Source organism: Vollenhovia emeryi, unplaced genomic scaffold (genome assembly GCF_000949405.1).
Source record: "Vollenhovia emeryi isolate VEMERY1.0 unplaced genomic scaffold, V.emery_V1.0 DF939132.1, whole genome shotgun sequence".
Taxonomy (NCBI): Eukaryota; Metazoa; Arthropoda; class Insecta; order Hymenoptera; family Formicidae; genus Vollenhovia; species Vollenhovia emeryi.
In genome coordinates, this window is record NW_011967234.1 from 2,912,594 (window position 1) to 2,934,203 (window position 21,610).

Sequence of the window (21,610 nt, forward strand, 5' to 3'; positions counted from 1 at the left end):
TGGCTTGATTACATTTATCTGCACCGCATCAAGTTTAGGTAAATTTCTCAGTTGCTTGACAACCTAATTAAAGTTATCTGTCAAATATGTAGAAGCAGTATGGAGAGACGAATTTCCCTATTTGTCGACATTTCTTTATTTCTCACTTCTTATTGCATATTAAAATAAATTTCTAGCGAGTACGGCGCGCAACAGCTGTTGACGGATTTCGCGTACGTATCGACGTGGGTCACGGAGTGCTCGATCATCTCGCAAAACGTCAGGAATCACTTGCTGACGAACGAGGTCCTACGTCGTTGCGAGGGCGTTGGTCGGCTTCTGTTGAGGCACCCGGGCGAAGCTATCGCTATGCGCAAACGATTGGGTGAGCCAAATATGACATTTACTTGAAATACTTTTGTACACTTTGGTGTACAAGTGGAATACTTTAGTATACTTGTTTTGCGATGGAAGAGAGTGCAGATAAACTGTTGAAATGTTATACTTTTGTGAATACTTCTACTTTATTACCAGCTAATTCGTAACTTGTCTAAGAATTTTTTTTATTAAAGACTCGATACATTTGCGATGTTTCTTCTTAAAAAGAGATTAAGGACGGTGTTCATAGTCAGATCTTATATTTAAGATCGTCTGAAGATCATCTTTAAATGCCCCGTAGCCAATGAAATGTTCCATACAGCATCTTAAGATAAACTTAAGATGAACTTGAATACAAGACTACGAATACTGTCCTAAGCTCTCTCTCTCTCTCTCTCTCTCTCTTTGCCTTTGCGCAATTTCAGCTCGAAGAACGAATGAGCGTGGGTCGCCAGAATCTCCAGGTCTGGAACGCATGCCCGCCGAGATGTACGTTCCGAATCAAGAACAGTGGCTCGAGTTGCGCGCTCCTAAGCGATACAATTTTTGCTGTATGGAATGAAGGAAGTAAAGAATAAATAGTCAATCGGAGCTTTAATCAGCACGTTCTTTTTCCAGAATTATACGGTTGTATTATCAGATAATTCTCATAATTTACCAATGCTGAATGCGGCAGCTCAATTCATTACAAACTCTTCTCGTAAATATACTGTACTTAGAATAAAATTGCAAAAGAAGTCAATAATTCATAGAAATTAATCCGATTATTTTTAGAAATCTTTTTTTTTTATGAATCGCAGAATTTCAAGGCGGATAGGTGAACATATTAGTCACGAAAACATCATTTTTGATCATTTTTTATGCATCATGGTGACGTCAAAATAGCCCACCTATTTGTGACATCATTAAGACATCAAAATGTTGTAAAAATGATCATCTTGTACTTATTTTTTATATTTGTATTTATGTCATTATTAATTTTATTTATGTGATTCTACACCATTGACGATATGAAGACTCCGTTTTTATATTTGCTTTTTATATTTCAATTCAAATTAAAAAGTTAAAAATTATATAAAAATTTTAAAACAAAAAATCTATAAAGCAAAACAAATCGGAACAATTATCCTGCTATGTCCTGGTCGTGGTTCTAAGTAGCGTTACAAGTCGAAATTTTTGTTATTTATCTTTGTAGCTCCACACTCGTGAACAAATTCTAGCCTAGGAGTGTCTAATTGTAAGACTGATTCTACGCTATATTAATGTTTTATTTTGATGAAAGAAATTTATCTTGCGGCTACGTGTGCAAACTGTAATAATTTGTTGCCGATATAGTTTTGTGTTCTCGAGAAACCTAACAAAGGGTGGAAGCCTTTCCATAATACAACCGCGTATTACGTTACGTAGGTACAAGATGCGCGGTGTCATGCACCGTGGCGTCGTTCGCCGTTCCTAGTAGTCAAACGTCGGCGTTCGTTGTCAACACCACGGTATTACAATAACAGCAATCTTGATAGAAACTTTAAACAATGTAAAATCCCAGAAACGTGTTACGTTACGTGTACAACGCATGCAGGTTGACAATCGAGAAATCGCTAAAATCTTTTCAAGCGATCTGACATGGAGAAAGTCATGTACATGGATTCGCGTGTATTTTGGCGATGTAGAATAGATAGTCTTCATAGTCACAAAATGCTATATTTGTTCTACATTTCTATATCACCAAAATATACGCGAATCCATTGTACATGACTTTCTCAGTCAGATCGCTTGAAAAGGACCGAACCATGGGTTTCGACCCATGGTCGAAACGTAGCGAGTCCTAAACATAAAAATTGCCAGATACGGCCAACCAAATTTGATGTTTATAATATTGATGTTATATAACTGTTACTTGGCGTTCACTCGGTCGAGACTCGTCACCCGCGGCGTGTCGCACCGCAAAATAAGAACGCGGCGAGACAACTCATGTTTCACTCCCGGTTGGGGTTCTCAATTCACCTTATGTAATCAGGTTGCCTACGTGCGAACCAAATAATCCACTTGAAAAACCTTATTAGATACTTTCATCAACAAAATCATACACAAGTGTGCGCTTAAAGTCTTGTAAGCGACTTATTAAAATCTTATGAAACGTCTCGTTTAAAAATTATTTCGTGTGTTTTTCTCACTGTCAATTCCTCGGCAGATCTCTGTCCAGAGGTAGGGTAAAGTTTGACAGTGTAATTGTGTCTTGTCTAAATTACTGGGATTGTAATGAACAATTCATTATAAATGCGGTACCGGAAGACCACGGGTGCTTCTTGTGCGTATCGATCACTCGTGCGAGAGACGTGTTAGTCGTGCAAGGTGAGTCACATAAGGGAGATCAAGTTGCCAGGCGAGACGGAGCCTCGCCTGTCAATTGCCGCAGGCAGAATTCTGCACATTGTCTAGCCGTATCTTTGTGCGACGAAAATGCGCGGTGTCACGGAAAGAACGCCTCTGAGGAGATCCACGGATTCGCCGGATTACGTCGAGTTCGCCAGCCTCCTGAGGACCCGGAGAACGCGGCTCCGACAGTTCCAATGCTGCGTCTGCGGCATTCTCATGTAAGTCCATGTGAATCACGTACGAAATATAGGAAATAACCAGAGTTGGGTAAGTCATCTTTTTTTTCTGTTAACTAAGTTACGTTAAAGTTAACAGCCTTGAAAAATTTGACTTTAATCCATAATAAAATTGAATTGAATTAAAAGTTAAGTTAATAATAAAAAGAAATTGAAAAGTTAAAAGTTACGTTTGTTTTATTTTTATATAAAATCTCAGAGACTCGCGATCACGTAAATTGCGTGGAATTTCACGACCAGCGTTTCGACGAATCACTTTTTACTCGGTAGATTCTCCAATACGATTCTCTATCATTTCAGAGTGGTTTTCACCATGGCTCTCGTGGTGTCCATCAGCTATTCCATGAGCCATACCAACTCCACCGATCCCGCGAACGACAACGCAACGTTCCCCGGCAATTTAGGCAACGTCTTAAGATTGGAACTGGCACCTGGATCTCCCTCGCACGCGGCCTTCAGCAGCACCGCTAGTGCCACTGCCGGGCCCAATACCGTCCTGATGTCTAACGAGGACGTAGACACCCCGAAGAAGCGTCTCAGCCAGCTAGAATACACGCAGGGATTGCGAGCTGGCGAACGGGCGATGAGGGATCGTTTATCCGCGGACATGGTCGCCGCGAAGTCACCGTTGCCATCTCCGTCCCCCGAATCCAGACATCGCCACGCCGTGAGCACGTGCTCCAATGTTAGCACCCTTGCTTTAGCAGCGGTAGGTGAAATCGCGGCGACGAGACTGATTGAGAAAATGAGGTGAGACTTTATTCTCTTCTGTATGCGTGTCATAAACGCATACATGACGTAGAACTTTAATTAATTAAAAACAAAGTAATAAGATTAATACTCATTAATTAGCGATTAGAATTATCATGTAAAGTCATAATATGTCCAGTTGATCTTTACACAGGATTTTTAAAATATTTTCCTACTTCAGGTCCATCCACGATGAACCGTCGGCGATCGACACCTTCTTCGACAGCGGCTGGTTGCCGAAAAACGTATGCGAACGATACTTGAATCGCACCTGCAAAACCGGCAGGTATCGAACCATCGATGGCAGCTGCAATCGGCCGAGAGGATGGGGCACCAGCATGACGCCCTTTCGAAGAGCCCTACCACCCGATTACGCCGACGGGATCGAGTCGCCTCGAAAGGCACAATCCGGGAAGGAGCTGCCTTCCGCCAGGGAAGTCAGCCTGAAGGTGCACAAACCCTCGGCCAGCAGCAATCCGTCCTTCACGGTGATGCTGGCGGTGTTCGGCCAGTTTCTGGACCACGACGTCACCGCGACCGCGCTCAGCCAGGGTGTCAACGGAAGTTCCATAGCGTGCTGCCCGCCGTCGGGAGGACGACATCCCGAGTGTTTTCCCGTGCGAGTAGGCGCCGGCGATCCTGTGTACGATCTGACTGGCAGAACCTGCATGGACTTTGTGAGATCGGCGCCGGCCCCGCGATGCAAGCTCGGTCCCAGAGAACAGCTCAATCAGGTAATACAAATCGCGTTCGTACTCGGGGGAGAGAATTTTCTCTTGAAGTTTATCCTGAAAATCGTGCAATCGTAGGACAACTCGGCATTTCGAAGGATTTTATGAAAGTTTTTTTGGAATTTCGGATCGCCGAGAGAAATGGAGACTGGAAAATTTTGTAGACAATGTTGCGTCCAGGTGAGCGCCTTCATCGACGGTTCGGCTATTTACGGCTCCGACAATGAGACCGCCCGTGACCTGCGCGAGTTCACCGGCGGCCGTTTGAGGATGCAGCTCACTCCCGACAACAGGACTCTGCTGCCGCCGAGCACGAATCCCAATGACGGCTGCAACCGGGAGGCCGAGCGGCGCCGCGGCCGCTATTGCTTCGCCGCGGGCGACGCCAGGGCGAACGAGAACCTGCACCTGACCACGATGCACCTCCTCTGGGCGCGACAGCACAACAGGATCGCGAGCGAACTGGCCAGGGTGAATGCTGCTTGGAGCGACGAGACGCTCTATCAAGAAACGCGGCGCATCGTTGGCGCTCAGTTGCAGCACGTCACGTATCGCGAATTCCTGCCGGTTGTTCTGGGCGACGAGAGAATGAACGAGCGTGACTTGAAGCTCCTCAGGTCGGGCTACAAGAAGCGAACGCACGATCCGGACGAGCTGGAGAACGACCCGACGGTCGCCAATCACTTCGCGGCCGCGGCTTTCCGGTTCGCTCACACCTTGCTACCGGGGTTGATGAGAACGACGGACGCCGAGAAGGGCGCGCCGTCCTACACGGAGCTGCACAGGATGCTCTTCAACCCGTACAGCCTCTACGCCGCCGATGGGATCAGACGTTCGGTTACCTCGGCCATGACCAATGTTATTCAGAGGTACTCGACACACGTGACTTCGCAGCTGACCAGTCATCTCTTTGAAGACCCCCTGGCCAATTCCACGGTACCATGCGGCCTCGACCTGGTGTCGTTGAACATTCAGCGAGGACGGGATCATGGATTGCCGGGATACGCTAGGTGGCGGGAACATTGTGGTCTGGGAAAGGTGGAAACTTTCAGCGACCTCGAAGGCCACTTGGATCATCAGGCTCTGGAACAGATATCGATGCTCTACGAGAGTGTCGACGACGTGGATTTGTATACCGGCGCGTTGGCGGAAATACCGGAGTCGGGCAGCTTGATCGGGCCTACGTTCGCTTGCTTGATTCTCGACCAGTTCGAGCGTTTGCAAAAGGGAGATCGTTTCTGGTACGAGTTTTCCGACCAACCGTATCCTTTCACAGAAGGTACAGTCAATTTTACAAAGCTTATAACTGTTAACTGTTTTTTTAGACATTTTTATTTTAGACATTTTGACAAATGTAAAATAAATAATTTTTTATATTTCTAGAACATTTTCTTGCGTCAAGATCTTAAATGTTAAATGGGAGTGAAACACCATAGGAATCGTAATATTTATTGCGAAACAAATTTCAGATCAGCTCGTGGAGATACGCAAGAGTTCCCTGGCAAAGTTAATATGCGATTGCTCTGACGGAATCACGCACGCTCAGATGAGAATTATGCGTTCTGTTGGTCCTGATAACCCTATGGTATCATGCGAAGATCTACCAGGACCTTCCTTTGCACCGTGGAAAGAAAATCACGCTTCCGATTCATCGTAGCACTTGAAACTTCAAACATAAAGCGTATATGTATGTGTACAGGGTACCTCGAAACTATTGGATAAACTTTTAATAAGAAATTCATTGAGCAATTTAAAGACTTTTCTAATTGTTCAAAGAACATTTGTCAACTTAAACGAAGCCAAATAGATAACAAAATTACGTTCTTCACTTTATTTCAAACGGTGTTTACTATAAACAATATAAACACGTGATATTAGAAATTAGAAAGTTGCAAAAATAATTATATTCGACGGCATTTTTTAAAAGAATATATATATATATATATATATATATATATATATATATATATATATATACATAGAGGAAAGTCCCCTATTACGAGATAAACTCCTAATATGAGATAGCAGGGTTTTTGCTAAATTAACAGGCATGTATTGGTTTCATCGTTTATTTATTGCCTTTGGAGTGAAATCTGTTCAGTGGAAAATTCATTGTCGCCGTCGTAACAATTTAATGAAAATTTTGAATTTCATTTAAATAAATTTACTTTATTTACTACATATAATTACATATAATTACATAATATAAATAACATTTTGTAGTTTTAAATTTGAATATTAATAATTTTAATTAAAGTAAAACAGTACGTCGCGTTATAAAGGTAAAGGTTTCCCAAAATCTCGCCCACTGTTCTAACAATTAAGCTACTATATGGACTATCGAGAGAAATAATTTAAATTTTAAATATATTTATAATAAGCAGTTTTATATACACATTCAATGACATAATAAAAACATAAATAATGTATCCTGTTTTTGTGTTAACGTCACGTTTTATAATATCCCATACAGCTTCTAAATAAAAAGAATCATTTAATTTCTCGTCCATCGAATGTCTCACGAGCTAACATATAAATTCGCTTCTTCCCTTTTTAATTTCTAAAGTGGATGCACCACTTCGGGAACGCGCAGCTCGTGTTACGTCTCACGACTCAAGCGGCTATAATCTCGCGAAATATTCATTACCCCGTCCGTATAAATTTCGATGAATCACCACGCCAATACGCTATCTCGCTACATATTTCATTCGCGGCAAAACGTCGCACGCTTCTCAGTCAGGCGCCGACATTTGCCGGTAATACAGTCGCGCGAGCTGGAGGCTTCTCTCTCTCTCGCGGGCCTGCGATGCACGCGTTCCATTGACGCGAACGGGCAGAGCGAGAGGATGGAGAACGAGTTAAGAATTGTGGTGAAATGGAGCGGAAGGGAGTACGATATCCTCGATATTCAGGAGGAGGATACGGTACTCTCTCTGAAGGAGCGTATACACCGGGAAACGGGCGTTCGCCCGGAACGGCAGAAGCTGCTGAATCTAAAGTTTAAAGGTTATGTTTTGAACTGTCTCTCGACAAGCTGCGTCGGACAAAATAATTGTTGTTGCAATTCCAATCGTTTACCGCGGGGCCTGTCGTCTCGAGAGAGATGAGGCTGAACGTTCTGCCGTTATCATCTCCGTCTACAACTGTTTAACTTGTATATTTCGCATATTACATTACGTGCATATATGTGTACAATGTAATATAAAATCCGCCAATAGATTCATTTCGTAAACGCTTGGGCCCCCGGTTTCACCAAACGTCGCTTAGCTTTAATCTTGGTTTAATTCACGTCTGTCTCTGTCTGGAGTAACACTTGGAAAGAGACAGAGAACGTATTAAGCTAGGCTTCAAGTTAAGAGACATTGGTGAAACCGAGTCTTAGGCCTAGTTTCACCAAACGTCGCTTAACTTTAATCTTAGTGTAATTTATGTTTATCTCTTTCTAACGAATTAAGCTAGAGTTAATCAACGTTGGTGAAACCAGGCCTTAAAATACATGATTCAAATGGCTGCGAAATGAATGCAGATTTGCACAGTTTTTACAGCCAGTCTAGCATTATATCTTGTTGGCAGACTCTGTGTTGTATTTTTGCTGGCATTCCATTCGACAAAATTGGCAGCAGACACTTTGAAAATCTATTCTCTACAGACTTGGCTACTCGAGTACGAAAAATTACAGACACACCATGTAGGACATATAAAATGTACAGAGATAATGTGTAGATTAAATCCGTGATGGTTCTTAAAATAATTGTTTCAACTTATACACCGATCGTTTTTATTCTTGAGGGAAAATTAGTGTAAATTTCTAACGTAGATGCAGGTAATCTAGATACACGCGCGAGGTACTCCCGAAAAGAAAAATTATAAAAACTTGTCCTTTATTAGGCAAACCAGCGCAAGATGAGGACATGATCGGCAAGTTGAACCTGAAGCCTGGCTTCAAGCTGATGCTGATGGGCTCGCGGGAAGAGGACATCGCCGAGGTCAGTCAAGCGCCCGAGAACGTACCTGATGTGATAAACGATCTCGACATAGAGGAGGAGGAGGTGGAGATCGAGAAGGCCGAGATAAATCTGCGTAAAATCCAGACGCGAATCGACCGTTACGCGATCGTGGAGCTGAATCCTCTCCGGGAGGGTAAGAGGCTCCTCGTGCTGGACATAGATTACACCTTGTTCGATCACAGATCGGTGGCGGAGAGCGGCGCGCAGCTGATGCGCCCGTATCTTCACGAGTTCCTGACGCGCGCTTACAAGAATTACGACATCGTCATCTGGTCGGCGACCAGCATGAGGTGGATCAACGAGAAGATGAAGCTGCTGGGGGTCTCGAATCATCCCAACTACAAGATCGCCTTTCACCTGGACGTCCTCGCGATGATCACCGTTCACACGCCCAAGTACGGCGTCGTCGGCGTGAAGCCGCTGGGCATCATCTGGGGCAAGTACAAGCAGTTCTCCGCGAAGAACACGATAATGTTCGACGACATCAGACGAAACTTCATAATGAATCCGCAGTCGGGACTGAGGATAAAGCCTTTCAAGCACGCCCACACCAGCAGAGTTAAAGATTTCGAGCTGCTGAAGCTGTCGAGATACTTGGAGCTAATAGCCGACATAGATGACTTTCAGACTCTCAACCACAGGAAGTGGGAGGAGTACAAGCCGAAGAAGAGCGACCAAAGTAATGAGCAGACTAGCAGCAGTGAGAAAAGTTAAATTTGGACTTAAACTTTCGTCTTGCCGCTTTGACGAGGGCAGTCGATCGATTGGAGGGACACGCTATTGATTGACTGGAGGAGTTCGGGGTGACTTCGAGATTGTACGTGACAAGGTGAATGCACGGAGGGAGATGTATTCGTCGGCTATTATTAAAATCACGACTGAAAACACAAGGCTGTTCTACGTACGTTGGATAAGAATTGACGAGACTGACTTGGGCGTCAGTTTCCGTCGCGTCGCGAGAAAATTTGTAACGCGCGATACTCCGAGAACATACGTATTTTCACACGTTTCTTATTCTATGTACTTGTGATGTATTTATCGGTTGGTTGTGTACACGCATGTAAGAGCCTTTTTAAATAAGCTGCACAATGGGTGCAATGACGTAACGCGATTTTGAGTAAATCCACGCGTTGTGCGTCAGATGCGTACTTTTTTACGTGTAGCCTTTGTTACATGGTGCGCCTTGCGTCGAGACGCCGGCGAACTTTAAATCTGATACGGCACGAGACCGTTTGTCTACATTTACATTTGCGTGGTCGCGCTGCGTGGGTTTGGCGCAGCATATTTTAGCCTTTAATCATTGTAATACGCACTGATTATGCAAACCGCAATATCTATCTTATAAATACATTAAATGCTAGCGTTGGCGAATTTTATTTAAGGGAGTTCAAACGATTTTTAAACTGTTAAATAAGATACTGTTTCCATTTTTCATACTGATTTTAAGTATTACGGAAGGATATAAAATACGAAAAGTTCACGTAACGATTGTAATAAAGCTAATTTATCCGAAAGCCCGATTCTCAAATTCCGTCCACCTTCCAAGCTTCTCGGCGCCTTCGGAAGCTTCTTATCTAGACCAGACACACATTATTCGCGAAATATATTCACAATTTTTTTTCTTGCAAAAACTTATACGGATAATATCTTCTGCTTACAATTAGACAAGTTTAATTTGTTCTCACTAAATTTTTATATTCTACATGTATCATTTCTGTAACAGTGAACGCAATTTTGAAAGAGACAGTTGTACTCTTCGTACACAAGCAGAAATATAGATTTAAACGATATAACTCGATTTATTGACGTGGATGACATTTTACCGAGCGTTTGGACCCTCGCCGAGCTTCATCAGCCACGGTAATGAAGAACTGAGCGAAAGATCTGGTTCTAATTAAATGAGAAGCAAGCGCGAGCGTTAAACGAGGCATAATACAGCGTAGGAGTCACGTCGAAGGTGCAAGCATAAATAGACAAAATAAAACAATAAATGGAAAGGTATTAACAAATGTGCGAAAGGACCGCCGCGCCGTGCGTGCATCCCGCCTCAATGATTCATATGCTACCAATCGGGTCAAGAATAACTCTCTAATCATACGAATCGGGGAAAGGCACTTGGCCGGGGTATCGAGCGACCGGCTGCCCATTGAGGAATAATAGAATTGATTCTCGATTCTCTCCTCCTTCCCCGACGGTCCCGGCCCGAGCGGCCGCTCAGCATCGCCTGCCACATCGAGGGAAGCGTAATAATCGACTGAGCGACTGACGAGCGTTAGTCACGAGCAACATGGCGAACGCTCGGTGGTAGGCGGATATTTTGCGGGACGCGGAAACGTCATACATGCTGGCCCGTAGCTGTCAAAGCCGCAGACAAGCAGAGGGATGGAGCTGTTCCGCACCGACACCCATTTCATCTTCGTGAAGGAGAGGCACAGCCTCTGGTGCGACAAGTTCACCGGCGAGTTCGCCGCGAAATCAGGTGGGCGCGCGTATACAATTAAATTCGCTACGTTTGCGAAGCGTCGCCCGCGAGGAGCGATCTCGCGACGTCGCGCGCGAGTCCTCCGCTCCGTTTCAAGCGCGGACACGTGCGTCACGTCGACACGGGGCTTCGCGTTCGATGACAGCGCGTTCTAATAAATGGACTTCTTGACAAAGGAGCGAATTGCATCTGAGGTTTGACAGCTGGGCGTTTAACTATCCTGATGCTTCGCAGATTGGGAATGGGCCACGCCGAAGGATCTGGAGTGCCTCGGGATGTTTTACGGGATAGTGGGGAAAATTGAACAGACGTCGGTGCTGGAGCCTCGCCTGATGCTCATAAAGGACGTCACGCCGGCGGGGGAGCTGCACGGCGGCCACGTCGTCTACAAGATCAAGTCTATCGCGTTTCTCCACGTCGGCACGGAGAACACGGACATCGGCCTGCTGCCCTGCAAGAAGCATCAGTACGTGCTGAAGAAGAAGGGGAGCAGCGGACTGTTCGACGTGCCGCAGAAGGCGGCTCTGGCGAAGACCTGGGGTACGATCAAGAATGCCACGAACAGCATAAAGAACACCACGCAGCACGCTGCCGCGCTGGCTACGTCGCAGGTAAGGAATCTCATATTCACGCCTCGGGGGTCGAATGGGTGAGGCGCCTGCCTTAGCGAGAGGAAGGTCCAGGTTCAAACTCTGGCCGAGGTATTATTTTTCGCAATATACTTATAATTAAAATTATTTAGACACCCTGTCACACGGCTCTTTAGTCTTTACTTCTTCGAATTTGTGAATCTCAGAGGGTTTAGCACCCCTGTGGAATTTATATTTGGCGTCTCGCGGAATTTACAAGGCTCAATATTTCTCCAGATGAAGTCCACGGTGACGAAGCGAGGCGTGATGAAGGACAAGGACAGATTCGAGAGGAGAATATTGGAGGAGCTAAATAAGATATTCACCGAGACCGATTCGTTCTTCTTCTGTCAGACTGGCGATATCACTAACAGCTTGCAGCGACAGTGCGTGCTGGAATCTCACGGCCAGGACAGTCGAGAGAAGCCGCTGTGGCAGCGCGTCGACGACAGATTCTTCTGGAACAAGCACATGTTGCAAGACATTATTAATCTGAATGTTAGTAATCTTTACAAATAATAATTCCGCTCGTGTTATATTAAAACAACAAGTAAACAAATGAGGCCAATCTTAACGAGCACGAAAGTTGACAAAGTAATATATGTTTTAAATTTCAAAGATGTTACAGTCGAAATATAACATTTCGGCACACAGTGCTTTCAGCGCAAGTTAAAATTAAATTGCTTTATCAACTTTCGTCATTTGTTTACTTGTTGTTTTAGTAATCTTTATTTGTGCGTACAGCAGACTCCGGATAATAAGACAGAAGAGACTACGTTTTCCCAGACAGGCATTCTGTGACATTGCTGTATGATTGTACACGCCTGAAATTTGTTGCATAAAAAGTATTTTTACTTGCTTAACTGATAAGTGGATATATTATTTGGAGTCAGCTGTATAACGGTGCTGTCCAGCCATTCGAACTTTGCGTTTCTTTGTATAACATTTGCATATGTCTTACTCTGCAGACAGATAAGGCAAACTGCTGGATATTGCCGATCATTCAAGGATACGTTCAGATAGAAAAATGTATAGTCGAGGTGGGATTTGACGAACAACCGCAACAAGAGATATTTAATTTAGCGATTATATCAAGGAGGAGTAGGTTCCGCGCTGGAACTAGGTAACGTTTATTCCTTTTGTATAGTTTTTATGTCCACGTGTAGTCGTACGTCCGTTCCTTATAGCCGAACTAGCTGCAGTGTTTCAGAGTTTATCTTCTTCCTTCTAATGTGGAGGAAAAAAGATAAACTCTCAACTAGCGCAGTCAATTCAGCTATAAAGAACAGACCTCTCAATCATGAATCTTATTTTATCCAATGTATTAAACGTATTAGGATAAAAAAATATTTCTAACTCGTAACATCACGCAGATACAAGAGACGCGGAGTGGACGACGATGGCAAGTGTGCAAATTACGTTGAGACTGAACAATTAGTTTGGTATCACGACCATCAGGTATCCTTTGTGCAAGTACGAGGAAGCGTGCCGGTATATTGGTCTCAACCTGGGTATAAATATAAACCTCCGCCGCGGATTGATAAGGGTAAAAAGATTTTTTTTTTACTCGAACTGGACTAGAGCGTCTTAATAGAATGTAATGTCTTCTTTCGTATAACGACATTGCAGACGAGGCTGAAACGCAGATAGCGTTCGAAAAGCATTTTGGCGAAGAGCTTGCATTGTACGGGCCTATTTGCATTGTTAATCTGGTCGAACAGTCTGGCAAAGAGAGGATCATTTGGGAAGCTTATAGCGACCACGTATTTAATTATAATCATCCAGATTTAACATACACCATTTTCGATTTCCACGAGTATTGGTAGGTAATCTAAGCAAAGTATAATCGCTTGAATCTCGCGCTTCTCCTCTCCGTTACGAGTTCATTATCTTGGAAATTTTGTGTTTAACACAGTCGAGGAATGCATTTTGAGAATGTGTCTATTCTGGTTAATGCATTGGCTACGATGCTGGCAGTTATGGGCTACTGCTGGCGCGATAAACAAGGTACGATTTGCACGCAAAAAGGCATATTCCGTGTGAATTGCATAGACTGCTTAGATAGAACGAACGTGGTGCAAACCGCTCTGGGCAAAGCTGTTATGGAAATGCAATTTTCAAAATTGGGACTGATACCTCCTGACGGGATTCTGCCTGTGAACATAAGACAGACTTTCCAATCGCTTTGGGCTAATAATGGAGACATTATTAGCAAGCAATACGCGGGAACAAATGCTCTAAAGGTCTGTACATATCAGGGTGCCTGTGCGAAATCTGCTTTAATACAGACCATTAATTTTCTAAGTGATTTTCTACACGACAATTTCGTACTATTTGTAGGGAGATTATACGCGTACCGGGGAGAGAAAATTTACCGGGCTGATGAAAGACGGCATGAATTCCGCAAACAGGTAGACCCCTTCGTACTCTTATCTCTCACGCATTTTGTATATTCGCTTAATTTTGTTCACTTTTTAGTTTTCCTCTTTTATTTCCAACATCTCACATAACACGAACCTTCACAGTTATCATACCTCGAAGATAATGTCCCAGAGTTAAATGTCTCAATGTTATTGTATAGAACCCTGACATTGTCCTTTCATTTTCCTATAGATACTATCAGCAACACTTTATGGATGACTTACGTCAGGCGGCGATAGATACGCTGCTAGGGAACTCGATTGATGTTCACCAACTGAACAACGATTGGTCACACTATTTAGATATCCTTGATAATTGCTGTCTCGAACTTATACCTATGAAACCACCAAATATACAACTTCAACTTGCTACTCATCCTGACTTCCTTTATGCCACTACTCTATATAATTTAGCAAGGTTCGTTGCTTGCTTTTAGCCTAATTTCTGGGAAACATACAGCAGCTATGCTTTTCTAAAGATTCATTTAATTATTTATTACTTGTCAAATTACGTGGCGTAAAAAGAAGTGCTGTGTGCTGTTGTCAGCATGAGAAGTTGTTTTTGTTATGCTATGAAAACCCTTCTGCATGTTTAATTTTTACTTTGTATTCTTCCTTTATTTTAAGATTTTAACTTGACTCGCAAGTCGATCATTTCTGTAAATGCTATCAATCGATAAATTAGATGTAACAGGAACCACCTTCCCTTATTTACAAACTTTCTCTTATTTATAAACAATTTCTTTTGTATACAGAATATGATTTGTTAAACACTCTTTGAATGGAATACTTTCTCAACGCTAGTCTGTCTCTGAATCATTTCACCATTTTCAGCATAGTTATGTATTCAAAATTGAAATGTCTTTGCAGATATTACTTAAATCGTTTCAAGGATGTCTACAGACAAGCGACGATTGATATAATGTTGGGGAATTCAGTGAGTGAAGAGGTGTTCCTGGAACGCACGGACGAGGAAGACAACGCGGCGACCGCGATTCACGTGAAATTGCTGATTGAAGATTGCAAAAAGTTACTTATACCTGATCCGGAAATTATTCTAGGCAGTTGGGGAGTTATCGACGCCGATCCTGTGTACGTACGAATAATTTCGATGTTATCCATAATACGTTGCGTCTATTTATGAACTTGTTTCAATGAAATTCTTTTCTTATTTTAGTACTGGCGATCCAACGGAGACGGAAATGGATACTATCTTGATACTGACCCGAGATAGCTATTACATTGCCGACTATGACGATCAAATCGACAAAGTCACAAACTACCAAAGAGTTTTGCTAGATGACATCGTACTAATTGAATTCGGTCAGCCTGAAAACACGGTCTCATTTTTCAAAAATAAACATTACCACTGCATTAGAATCAATTATAAGGTAAACGGCGAGTACGGCTACTTTCACATGTTTCGTAGTACGAATTTAAGGTTTTTCAATAACATGGCGGTTGTGATCAAAACTGAGGAGGAAAGCATAGGTGAGAGAGCATCTCCTTTATTTATATATGTATTGTAACAATTGAGAACAAATGTCACATCCCAAATTTTTGAAATTGCAGAATCGTTGAAGGCAATTTGTGAAGCTATTTCAGTAGCCATGGAGATAGCAAACTTGCCAAAGGTTCCCGTAGCCATGAATGTTGCGTTAGATAAAAGAAAGAGTAAATTAGTAAATGTTAAAGGCTCTACTGGATTGTTGGACATTTCATCGTTTCCAGAACTAACGCGAAACGTATCTGAGACACAATTACTTGCTTTAAAGACAGCAGGTTCGTTGTTAAATTTTACTTCTAGTATTTTATATATTGTATAATAACGCGAATAAATATTTATAAATGTGGAATACTTCTAGGCACAAAAGCTTTAAGCAATATGTCGGAGCAATTTAGCAAACTGAATAAACTAAGCCAGAGTTTTGGTGCAAAGAAGCCAATTAATTCGGCAAAGAGTGTAAGTGACAGAAAGACGGAGAGGACATCAAAGCCGATCTTTACTGTCGGCAATAGTAATATCTCGGGCAGTGCGGAAGAGAAGAGTAACAGTAGCAGGAGCAGCAGCAGCGGCAGCGATGACGAGAATATTGAAATGGCGCGGGTACACGTCGAGAAGCCAGCGAACTTCAGTCACGACAAGCACTTGATGGAAGCCTATACGCCATTGATTGGTATTATTATGGGTGTGAAAAATACCAACGTTGTAGACGGTAGTGTTTGTGAGACCAATGCGAACAAGGAATTATCCAGGATGAGACACAACGACATGAATTTGAATTCGAAGGCTGATGTAGCCATTGACGCATTGCATCTGATTCCGCAGACTGGGTCTGGCGCCAGCACTCTCAGCGCTTCGCCGCAGAAGACTACGGCGACTACGCCGGAGATAACAGTGTACGACGTAGGGGGTAACGTAGGTGAGGAAAGAGACCGGATGATGCCACCGTCAACCTTAACGTTTTCCAAAAATATCAGTCATTCGACAGGCGACGTGGATAATAAAGCGTTGGCCGGCATTAAGAGCGCCACTCTTCAAATGGATAATAGGTTGGACGAGAAGAAAAGGTCAGCCTCTGAACAGGATTTGGTATTGAATATTACGTCGTCCCAGAGCGAATCTGCCTTAAAATCCATAAAGGAAAATATCGCGAGCGTTACTAGTCCAGTAGCATCTACAGCCAAAGATATTCTGTTGCCGTTTTCAAAACTGGCGAAAGGTGTTCAAACGTTAGGAGCTAATTTAGATCCCAGAAAGCTAAAGACGGGCCACGTAATGCGAAATTTGTCGGAACACCACATGGAGGAGCGTCAGAAACTTCAGGAAAGATGGGCCTCTTGTCAATCTAAACTTATTGCTTTGTAAACTTTACCCGAACGCGATTCCTCATTAAATATCAATTTAGAGCTTATCAATGATCGCGTATTCGTAAACATTAAAATCTTTAATATTTACGAATAATATGAGGATATTCAGTATATCAGCGATGCAAATGCTATTACGCACTCTTAAAAAAAGAATAAAGTATTAAAGATGTTGTATTATAGACAGTTTTATTATATATAGATTGCATAATTTAATATGAAAAAATATCATGTAGTAAGTAGCGAATTTCGATCACATTTTGTAGAAAATCTTATAAATCGGTCTCACTGCACCTATTTTCATATATTTTCACAAATATAACATTGATGTGAAACATACGAAACAATTCACTGTAGGAAAGAGAACTGCATGTTGTAACAAACAAAACTAATTATAATTAACACAAAGTACAATGTGGTCAATATTTATTCGTATTTAATTTGACGAGTTAATAAATACTGAGCACAAACAATATAATTGACAAATGAACTGAAGAATTTCTGTATTGCTATAGCATTGTGCTGTTTTTAGAACTTTTTTTTACAAGCCGACATCTATAAAACGTATAAAATTTACCATACATTTGCTGAATTTTTGGGACCTATTTTTATATTTTTAATGTAATTTTCTGAAACTTATCTATTTAATGCGACCAATCTGTATAAAAAAATTGATACGTAAACATTCTATAACAAGATTGAACATTTTATTCTTATTGAATTATTAAGTTTTGCCTGAAGTAGTTACCGAAATTTTATTTTCTCAGCAGAATAAAATATGTTATATTCATTAAGTATAAATAGATACTTTTTTTATATTAAAATATATAAAATGAGTAACGTAAAATGCAGATGAGACGATTTATTTGTACGGAGAATCGGGGGAGGGAAGCTTCATAGTCAATTATGTAAATACAGATGATTATTTAAATATAGTTTAGTAAAATTTATATACAATATAATGTATGGAGTTATAACGTGATATATGGTTTTGAGATATGTGGTTACCAAACACCGAACAAAGATACATGACTATTCTACCATTGTTAGCTTATCGAGAGATATGTGCTAGAATTTTTTTTTAGATAATACGTATAATTGTTTTTATTTAAAAAAATACAAATATAAAAATTAAAGACTTTTGTTAGGTAAAAAAATTGATTAATTTATGAATTTATAAATGTGGTATGTACAAGATAGCTGATATAATTTAAGCGTGCAACAGCAGAACTGAATAGTAAGTTCGTGTACTGAAGTCGCGTTTGTATTAGTGTTATAATTTTAGATGCTTTAACAATTGTTACGAACTTAGTATACCTTAGTATACAAGTGTGTCGAGAGCCAGCAATTGCAGTATTATATCGAGTATATGCTTATACGAAACTGCTGAATGTTCTCCTTCGTCTATGTAAATCAACGATGTAGGAGGATTAGGCACAAGAAAAGATATTACGTAAATATTATATTTATTATAGAGAACTGTAACATGACTTTACATTGTCCACTGATGTAAATAACTATCTCATTTCGATGGTTTCCATTCCCAACACGCTTTGGGAACACATCGACATTATAGCAATCCTAAGCTCGTACTTTTAGCGGATATTCTTTTTACTGTCAGCAATAGTCTGTGATACGATTTTACAGAATGCACATAGATTAAGCTCACGAGCAGAGTTTATGGAAGGCGTGCATTCTAAGAGATATTTGCAACGCTTTAGGGTAAGAATGAAACCACGCTGTTTCAGATACGCATTCTCAAAGGATTTATAATTTTCGTTTAATTAATACAAGCTCTTATCTCTTGTATTCGCTTGCTCTTAATTTAAGAAAAAAGAATTTCTTTGGAGCAATCTTAAGTTTAAATTTTGTTTAATGAATGCAATGTAAGGTCCAACGCAACTTTATATTATCGAACCTGTGTGATGTGTGCTATTGCATATAGTTGCAGTATTACGAGTGATCTGCAAAAAATAGGTGAATTGACAAAAGATTTATTCTATGCCAAATTAGATCGCTAATACTCAAAGTCGATAATTAATTGAGAAAAAGATCTTTTTCATCCAAAAAAATCATCTTTTAATGTTTTCCTTTGAGCTTCAGGTAAATATTAATACATTTATACTTGTATATCTGCATGTATTTATATGTATTAACTATTAGTAGAAATTTATTATTATAAATTATTTCTTAATTCATCTGTTCTTTGCGAGATAAAACATCGGTCGTACTAAATCATACGTAAAGGCTCTAGAGGCTTGACGTGCCCCTTACATGTATCTGCTATTGTGTTTCCAGGAAATTGTAATAATAAAAAAATTCGCGTATACACCAAACAGCAAACGTTCACAGCACTTGTAGAACAAATAATAATAAATCACATTTTTGACTTGTGAGTAATTGAGTTTTTTCAATTCGTATCTTCCGAGATCTTACTTTCAAACAAACCAATCTTGAAGTTATTTAAAATATTCTAATTGTAATTGGAAATAGTTCAAATTCTATTTCTCTGTGCTGTATCTAACAAGGGGACACTACGACCTGGGAAATGAAGTTCGGAACGAGGCTTCGTGTGGTGGTAGTTTACCCTTAGGGTGTTAATGTACTAAAATATTAGGACGAGATGATCAGCCAGTTTCGAGAAAAAAGGGTTCAAAGTTTTCGAGCACCTTACATACGGAAAAGTTATCCCTTTCTCCAAGTGGTCCGGCGGCTCAGGCGGTAGCGTGCTTGCTTCACGAGCCCGAGGTAACGGGTTCGATTCTCGGTTGTTGCAACTTTTTTTTTCCGAAAAATTAATGTATTTTTTAAATTTATTTATGGAAACCGTTTTTTTCGCGAAATTTTCAATTTCTAACATTTTTCATATATATTTTTATTGTTACAAGTACATATTTACGTGGTAATAAAGTTTTTTCAGCGGAATATTGTGTATGGAAAAAATATAAAATTCATTTCATGCAAATAACGAAATAAAACAGGAATAATATTCATAATCTGTTACACATATTTATTGTTAAACTATAATGATTTACAGGGACTGGAATGATAATTGTCATAGAAGCATGGAAAACAAAAGTTCTTTCGACAATTCGCACAACAAATAAATGAGGATTTTTTACAAGAACAGGGTGTTTTAAGAATATCCATTGAAAAGCACACCTCGTTTAGCTTTTCAATGGATATTCTTAAAACACCCTGTTCTTGTAAAAAATCCTCATTTATTTGTTGTGCGAATTGTCGAAAGAACTTTTGTTTTCCATGCTTCTATGACAATTATCATTCTAGTTCCTGTAAATCATTATAGTTTAACAATAAATATGTGTAACAGATTATGAATATTATTCCTGTTTTATTTCGTTATTTGCATGAAATGAATTTTATATTTTTTCCATACACAATATTCCGCTGAAAAAACTTTATTACCACGTAAATATGTACTTGTAACAATAAAAATATATATGAAAAATGTTAGAAATTGAAAATTTCGCGAAAAAAACGGTTTCCATAAATAAATTTAAAAAATACATTAATTTTTCGGATAAAAAAAAAGTTGCAACAACCGAGAATCGAACCCGCTACCTCGGGCTCGTGAAGCAAGCACGCTACCGCCTGAGCCGCCGGACCACTTGGAGAGAGGGATAACTTTTCTGTATGTAAGGTGCTCGAAAACTTTGAACCCTTTTTTCTCGAAACTGGCTGATCATCTCGTCCTAATATTTTAGTACATTAACACCCTAAGGGTAAACTACCACCACACGAAGCCTCGTTCCGAACTTCATTTCCCAGGTCGTAGTGTCCCCTTGTAAGTTAACTGATATTTTCTTCATTTGTAATGAGCGATTAATTAACTTAAATGCAGATATTTATGTACATAATTTCCTGTTGGTGATGCAATCAGACCCTTTTCTGTATCTGTGCATTACGTAACCTATTGCATTTCATGTTTTCGTATCATTTTGCTATAATTATATTTTGTATGATTAATAAATGTTTCTAACATCAGAGAGAAACCTGAGAGCGGCCACGCCGGCGTTTTACTTGATTCCAATTTTCTTCGACTGAGACAAGACAAGACAATACAAGTAAGTTTCCTGATAAGAGCATACATACTCAACGTAGACATCTGCGGGTTGCGAAACGAAGAAGATTGGTTTTGGATTCATCTCGCTACGTCGATTTTTCGCCGAGTTATAGAGTTTTAAAAATCGGGCGCGCGCGCACCATTCTTCTGAGAATGTCGCGCGAGTTTTTACGCGAGTAGTAAGCGAGCATAAAAAAACTGGTATCAAAAAACTGGCATAAAAACATACAAGGCACAGGTGTTCGATAAACACCGCCGCGCCAGACGCCGCGCGAGACGACGCATACACGAGCCGAGCCGTCTGCTGCTTGTCTCGGAATTATGATCAACAGTCGATATAATCGTCAATTTCCTCGCACAGAATAATCGTAGCAAGATGATCCTGGTCTTGTTGAAAAGATAAGATTTCAGCGCTTCTAACGAGATAAGAATCGTTCAACTCGGATCATTAGTTTATGCGATAACGTTAATGAATTCTGGGAATAAAATTAATTACATACCGAGATCGAAAAAAATCATGAGTCAATATAGTCATCAATATCTTCGCACAGAATAATCATAACAAGATGTACCTGGTCTTGTTGAAAAGCTAAGATTTCAGCGCTTCTAACCAGATAAGAATCGTTTATCACGGATCCTTAGTTTGTGCGATATCGTTAATGAATTCTGAAAA

General features: G+C 40.8%; 4 protein-coding genes across 9 annotated transcripts in view; all 4 read left to right on the forward strand.

The window, feature by feature from the left end:
• The window catches only part of LOC105568091, a 5,666-nt gene extending 4,598 nt beyond the window's left edge, over positions 1-1,068 (forward strand). Inside the window, exons 11-13 of the mRNA XM_012023476.1 lie at positions 3-38; positions 177-364; positions 783-1,068. Coding sequence (XP_011878866.1) covers positions 3-38; positions 177-364; positions 783-919 — 361 coding nt within the window. The 3' untranslated portion in view covers positions 920-1,068. The remainder of the gene's footprint in view (positions 1-2; positions 39-176; positions 365-782) is intronic.
• A 755-nt stretch (positions 1,069-1,823) lies between these two features.
• Positions 1,824-6,396, forward strand: LOC105568072 (peroxidase). 5 transcript variants are annotated; one of them, XM_012023453.1, is made up of 6 exons: positions 1,824-1,933; positions 2,546-2,948; positions 3,267-3,716; positions 3,898-4,450; positions 4,628-5,726; positions 5,917-6,396. In XM_012023453.1, exons 2-6 carry the CDS (start codon positions 2,815-2,817, stop codon positions 6,102-6,104), a joined length of 2,424 nt encoding a protein of 807 aa, XP_011878843.1. In that variant the 5' UTR covers positions 1,824-1,933; positions 2,546-2,814; the 3' UTR covers positions 6,105-6,396. The 5 variants fall into 5 exon arrangements, with proteins under 5 accessions (XP_011878843.1, XP_011878844.1, XP_011878845.1 ...); XM_012023454.1 differs by having other exon boundaries at positions 2,647-2,948; XM_012023455.1 differs by lacking the exon at positions 1,824-1,933 and having other exon boundaries at positions 2,242-2,706; positions 2,794-2,948.
• A 760-nt stretch (positions 6,397-7,156) lies between these two features.
• LOC105568073 (ubiquitin-like domain-containing CTD phosphatase 1) lies at positions 7,157-9,968 on the forward strand. The gene is made up of 2 exons (XM_012023457.1): positions 7,157-7,453; positions 8,336-9,968. Exons 1-2 carry the CDS (start codon positions 7,294-7,296, stop codon positions 9,166-9,168), a joined length of 993 nt encoding a protein of 330 aa, XP_011878847.1. The 5' UTR covers positions 7,157-7,293; the 3' UTR covers positions 9,169-9,968.
• Positions 9,969-10,654: 686 nt separating this feature from the next.
• Positions 10,655-19,253, forward strand: LOC105568075 (phosphatidylinositide phosphatase SAC2). Of its 2 annotated transcripts, XM_012023458.1 has the most exons (13): positions 10,655-10,933; positions 11,171-11,547; positions 11,803-12,063; positions 12,534-12,688; positions 12,939-13,111; positions 13,195-13,387; positions 13,481-13,808; positions 13,906-13,976; positions 14,179-14,403; positions 14,856-15,077; positions 15,163-15,476; positions 15,558-15,767; positions 15,851-19,253. In XM_012023458.1, exons 1-13 carry the CDS (start codon positions 10,837-10,839, stop codon positions 16,852-16,854), a joined length of 3,630 nt encoding a protein of 1,209 aa, XP_011878848.1. In that variant the 5' UTR covers positions 10,655-10,836; the 3' UTR covers positions 16,855-19,253. The 2 variants fall into 2 exon arrangements, with proteins under 2 accessions (XP_011878848.1, XP_011878849.1); XM_012023459.1 differs by lacking the exon at positions 14,179-14,403 and having other exon boundaries at positions 10,656-10,933.
• The last annotated feature ends 2,357 nt before the right edge of the window (positions 19,254-21,610 follow it).

What these genes read in the sequence shown, in the direction of transcription:
- LOC105568072 (XM_012023453.1), top strand. Translation starts at nt 2,815, where the DNA reads ATGCGCGGTGTCACGGAAAGAACGCCTCTGAGGAGATCCACGGATTCG. An exon ending in TGCGTCTGCGGCATTCTCAT is followed by an intron (nt 2,949 to 3,266) that starts GTAAGTCCATGT and finishes CTATCATTTCAG; the next exon opens with AGTGGTTTTCACCATGGCTC. An exon ending in ACCGTATCCTTTCACAGAAG is followed by an intron (nt 5,727 to 5,916) that starts GTACAGTCAATT and finishes AACAAATTTCAG; the next exon opens with ATCAGCTCGTGGAGATACGC.
- LOC105568073 (XM_012023457.1), top strand. Translation starts at nt 7,294, where the DNA reads ATGGAGAACGAGTTAAGAATTGTGGTGAAATGGAGCGGAAGGGAGTAC. An exon ending in GCTGAATCTAAAGTTTAAAG is followed by an intron (nt 7,454 to 8,335) that starts GTTATGTTTTGA and finishes GTCCTTTATTAG; the next exon opens with GCAAACCAGCGCAAGATGAG.
- LOC105568075 (XM_012023458.1), top strand. Translation starts at nt 10,837, where the DNA reads ATGGAGCTGTTCCGCACCGACACCCATTTCATCTTCGTGAAGGAGAGG. An exon ending in CGAGTTCGCCGCGAAATCAG is followed by an intron (nt 10,934 to 11,170) that starts GTGGGCGCGCGT and finishes GATGCTTCGCAG; the next exon opens with ATTGGGAATGGGCCACGCCG. An exon ending in AACTGAGGAGGAAAGCATAG is followed by an intron (nt 15,477 to 15,557) that starts GTGAGAGAGCAT and finishes TTGAAATTGCAG; the next exon opens with AATCGTTGAAGGCAATTTGT.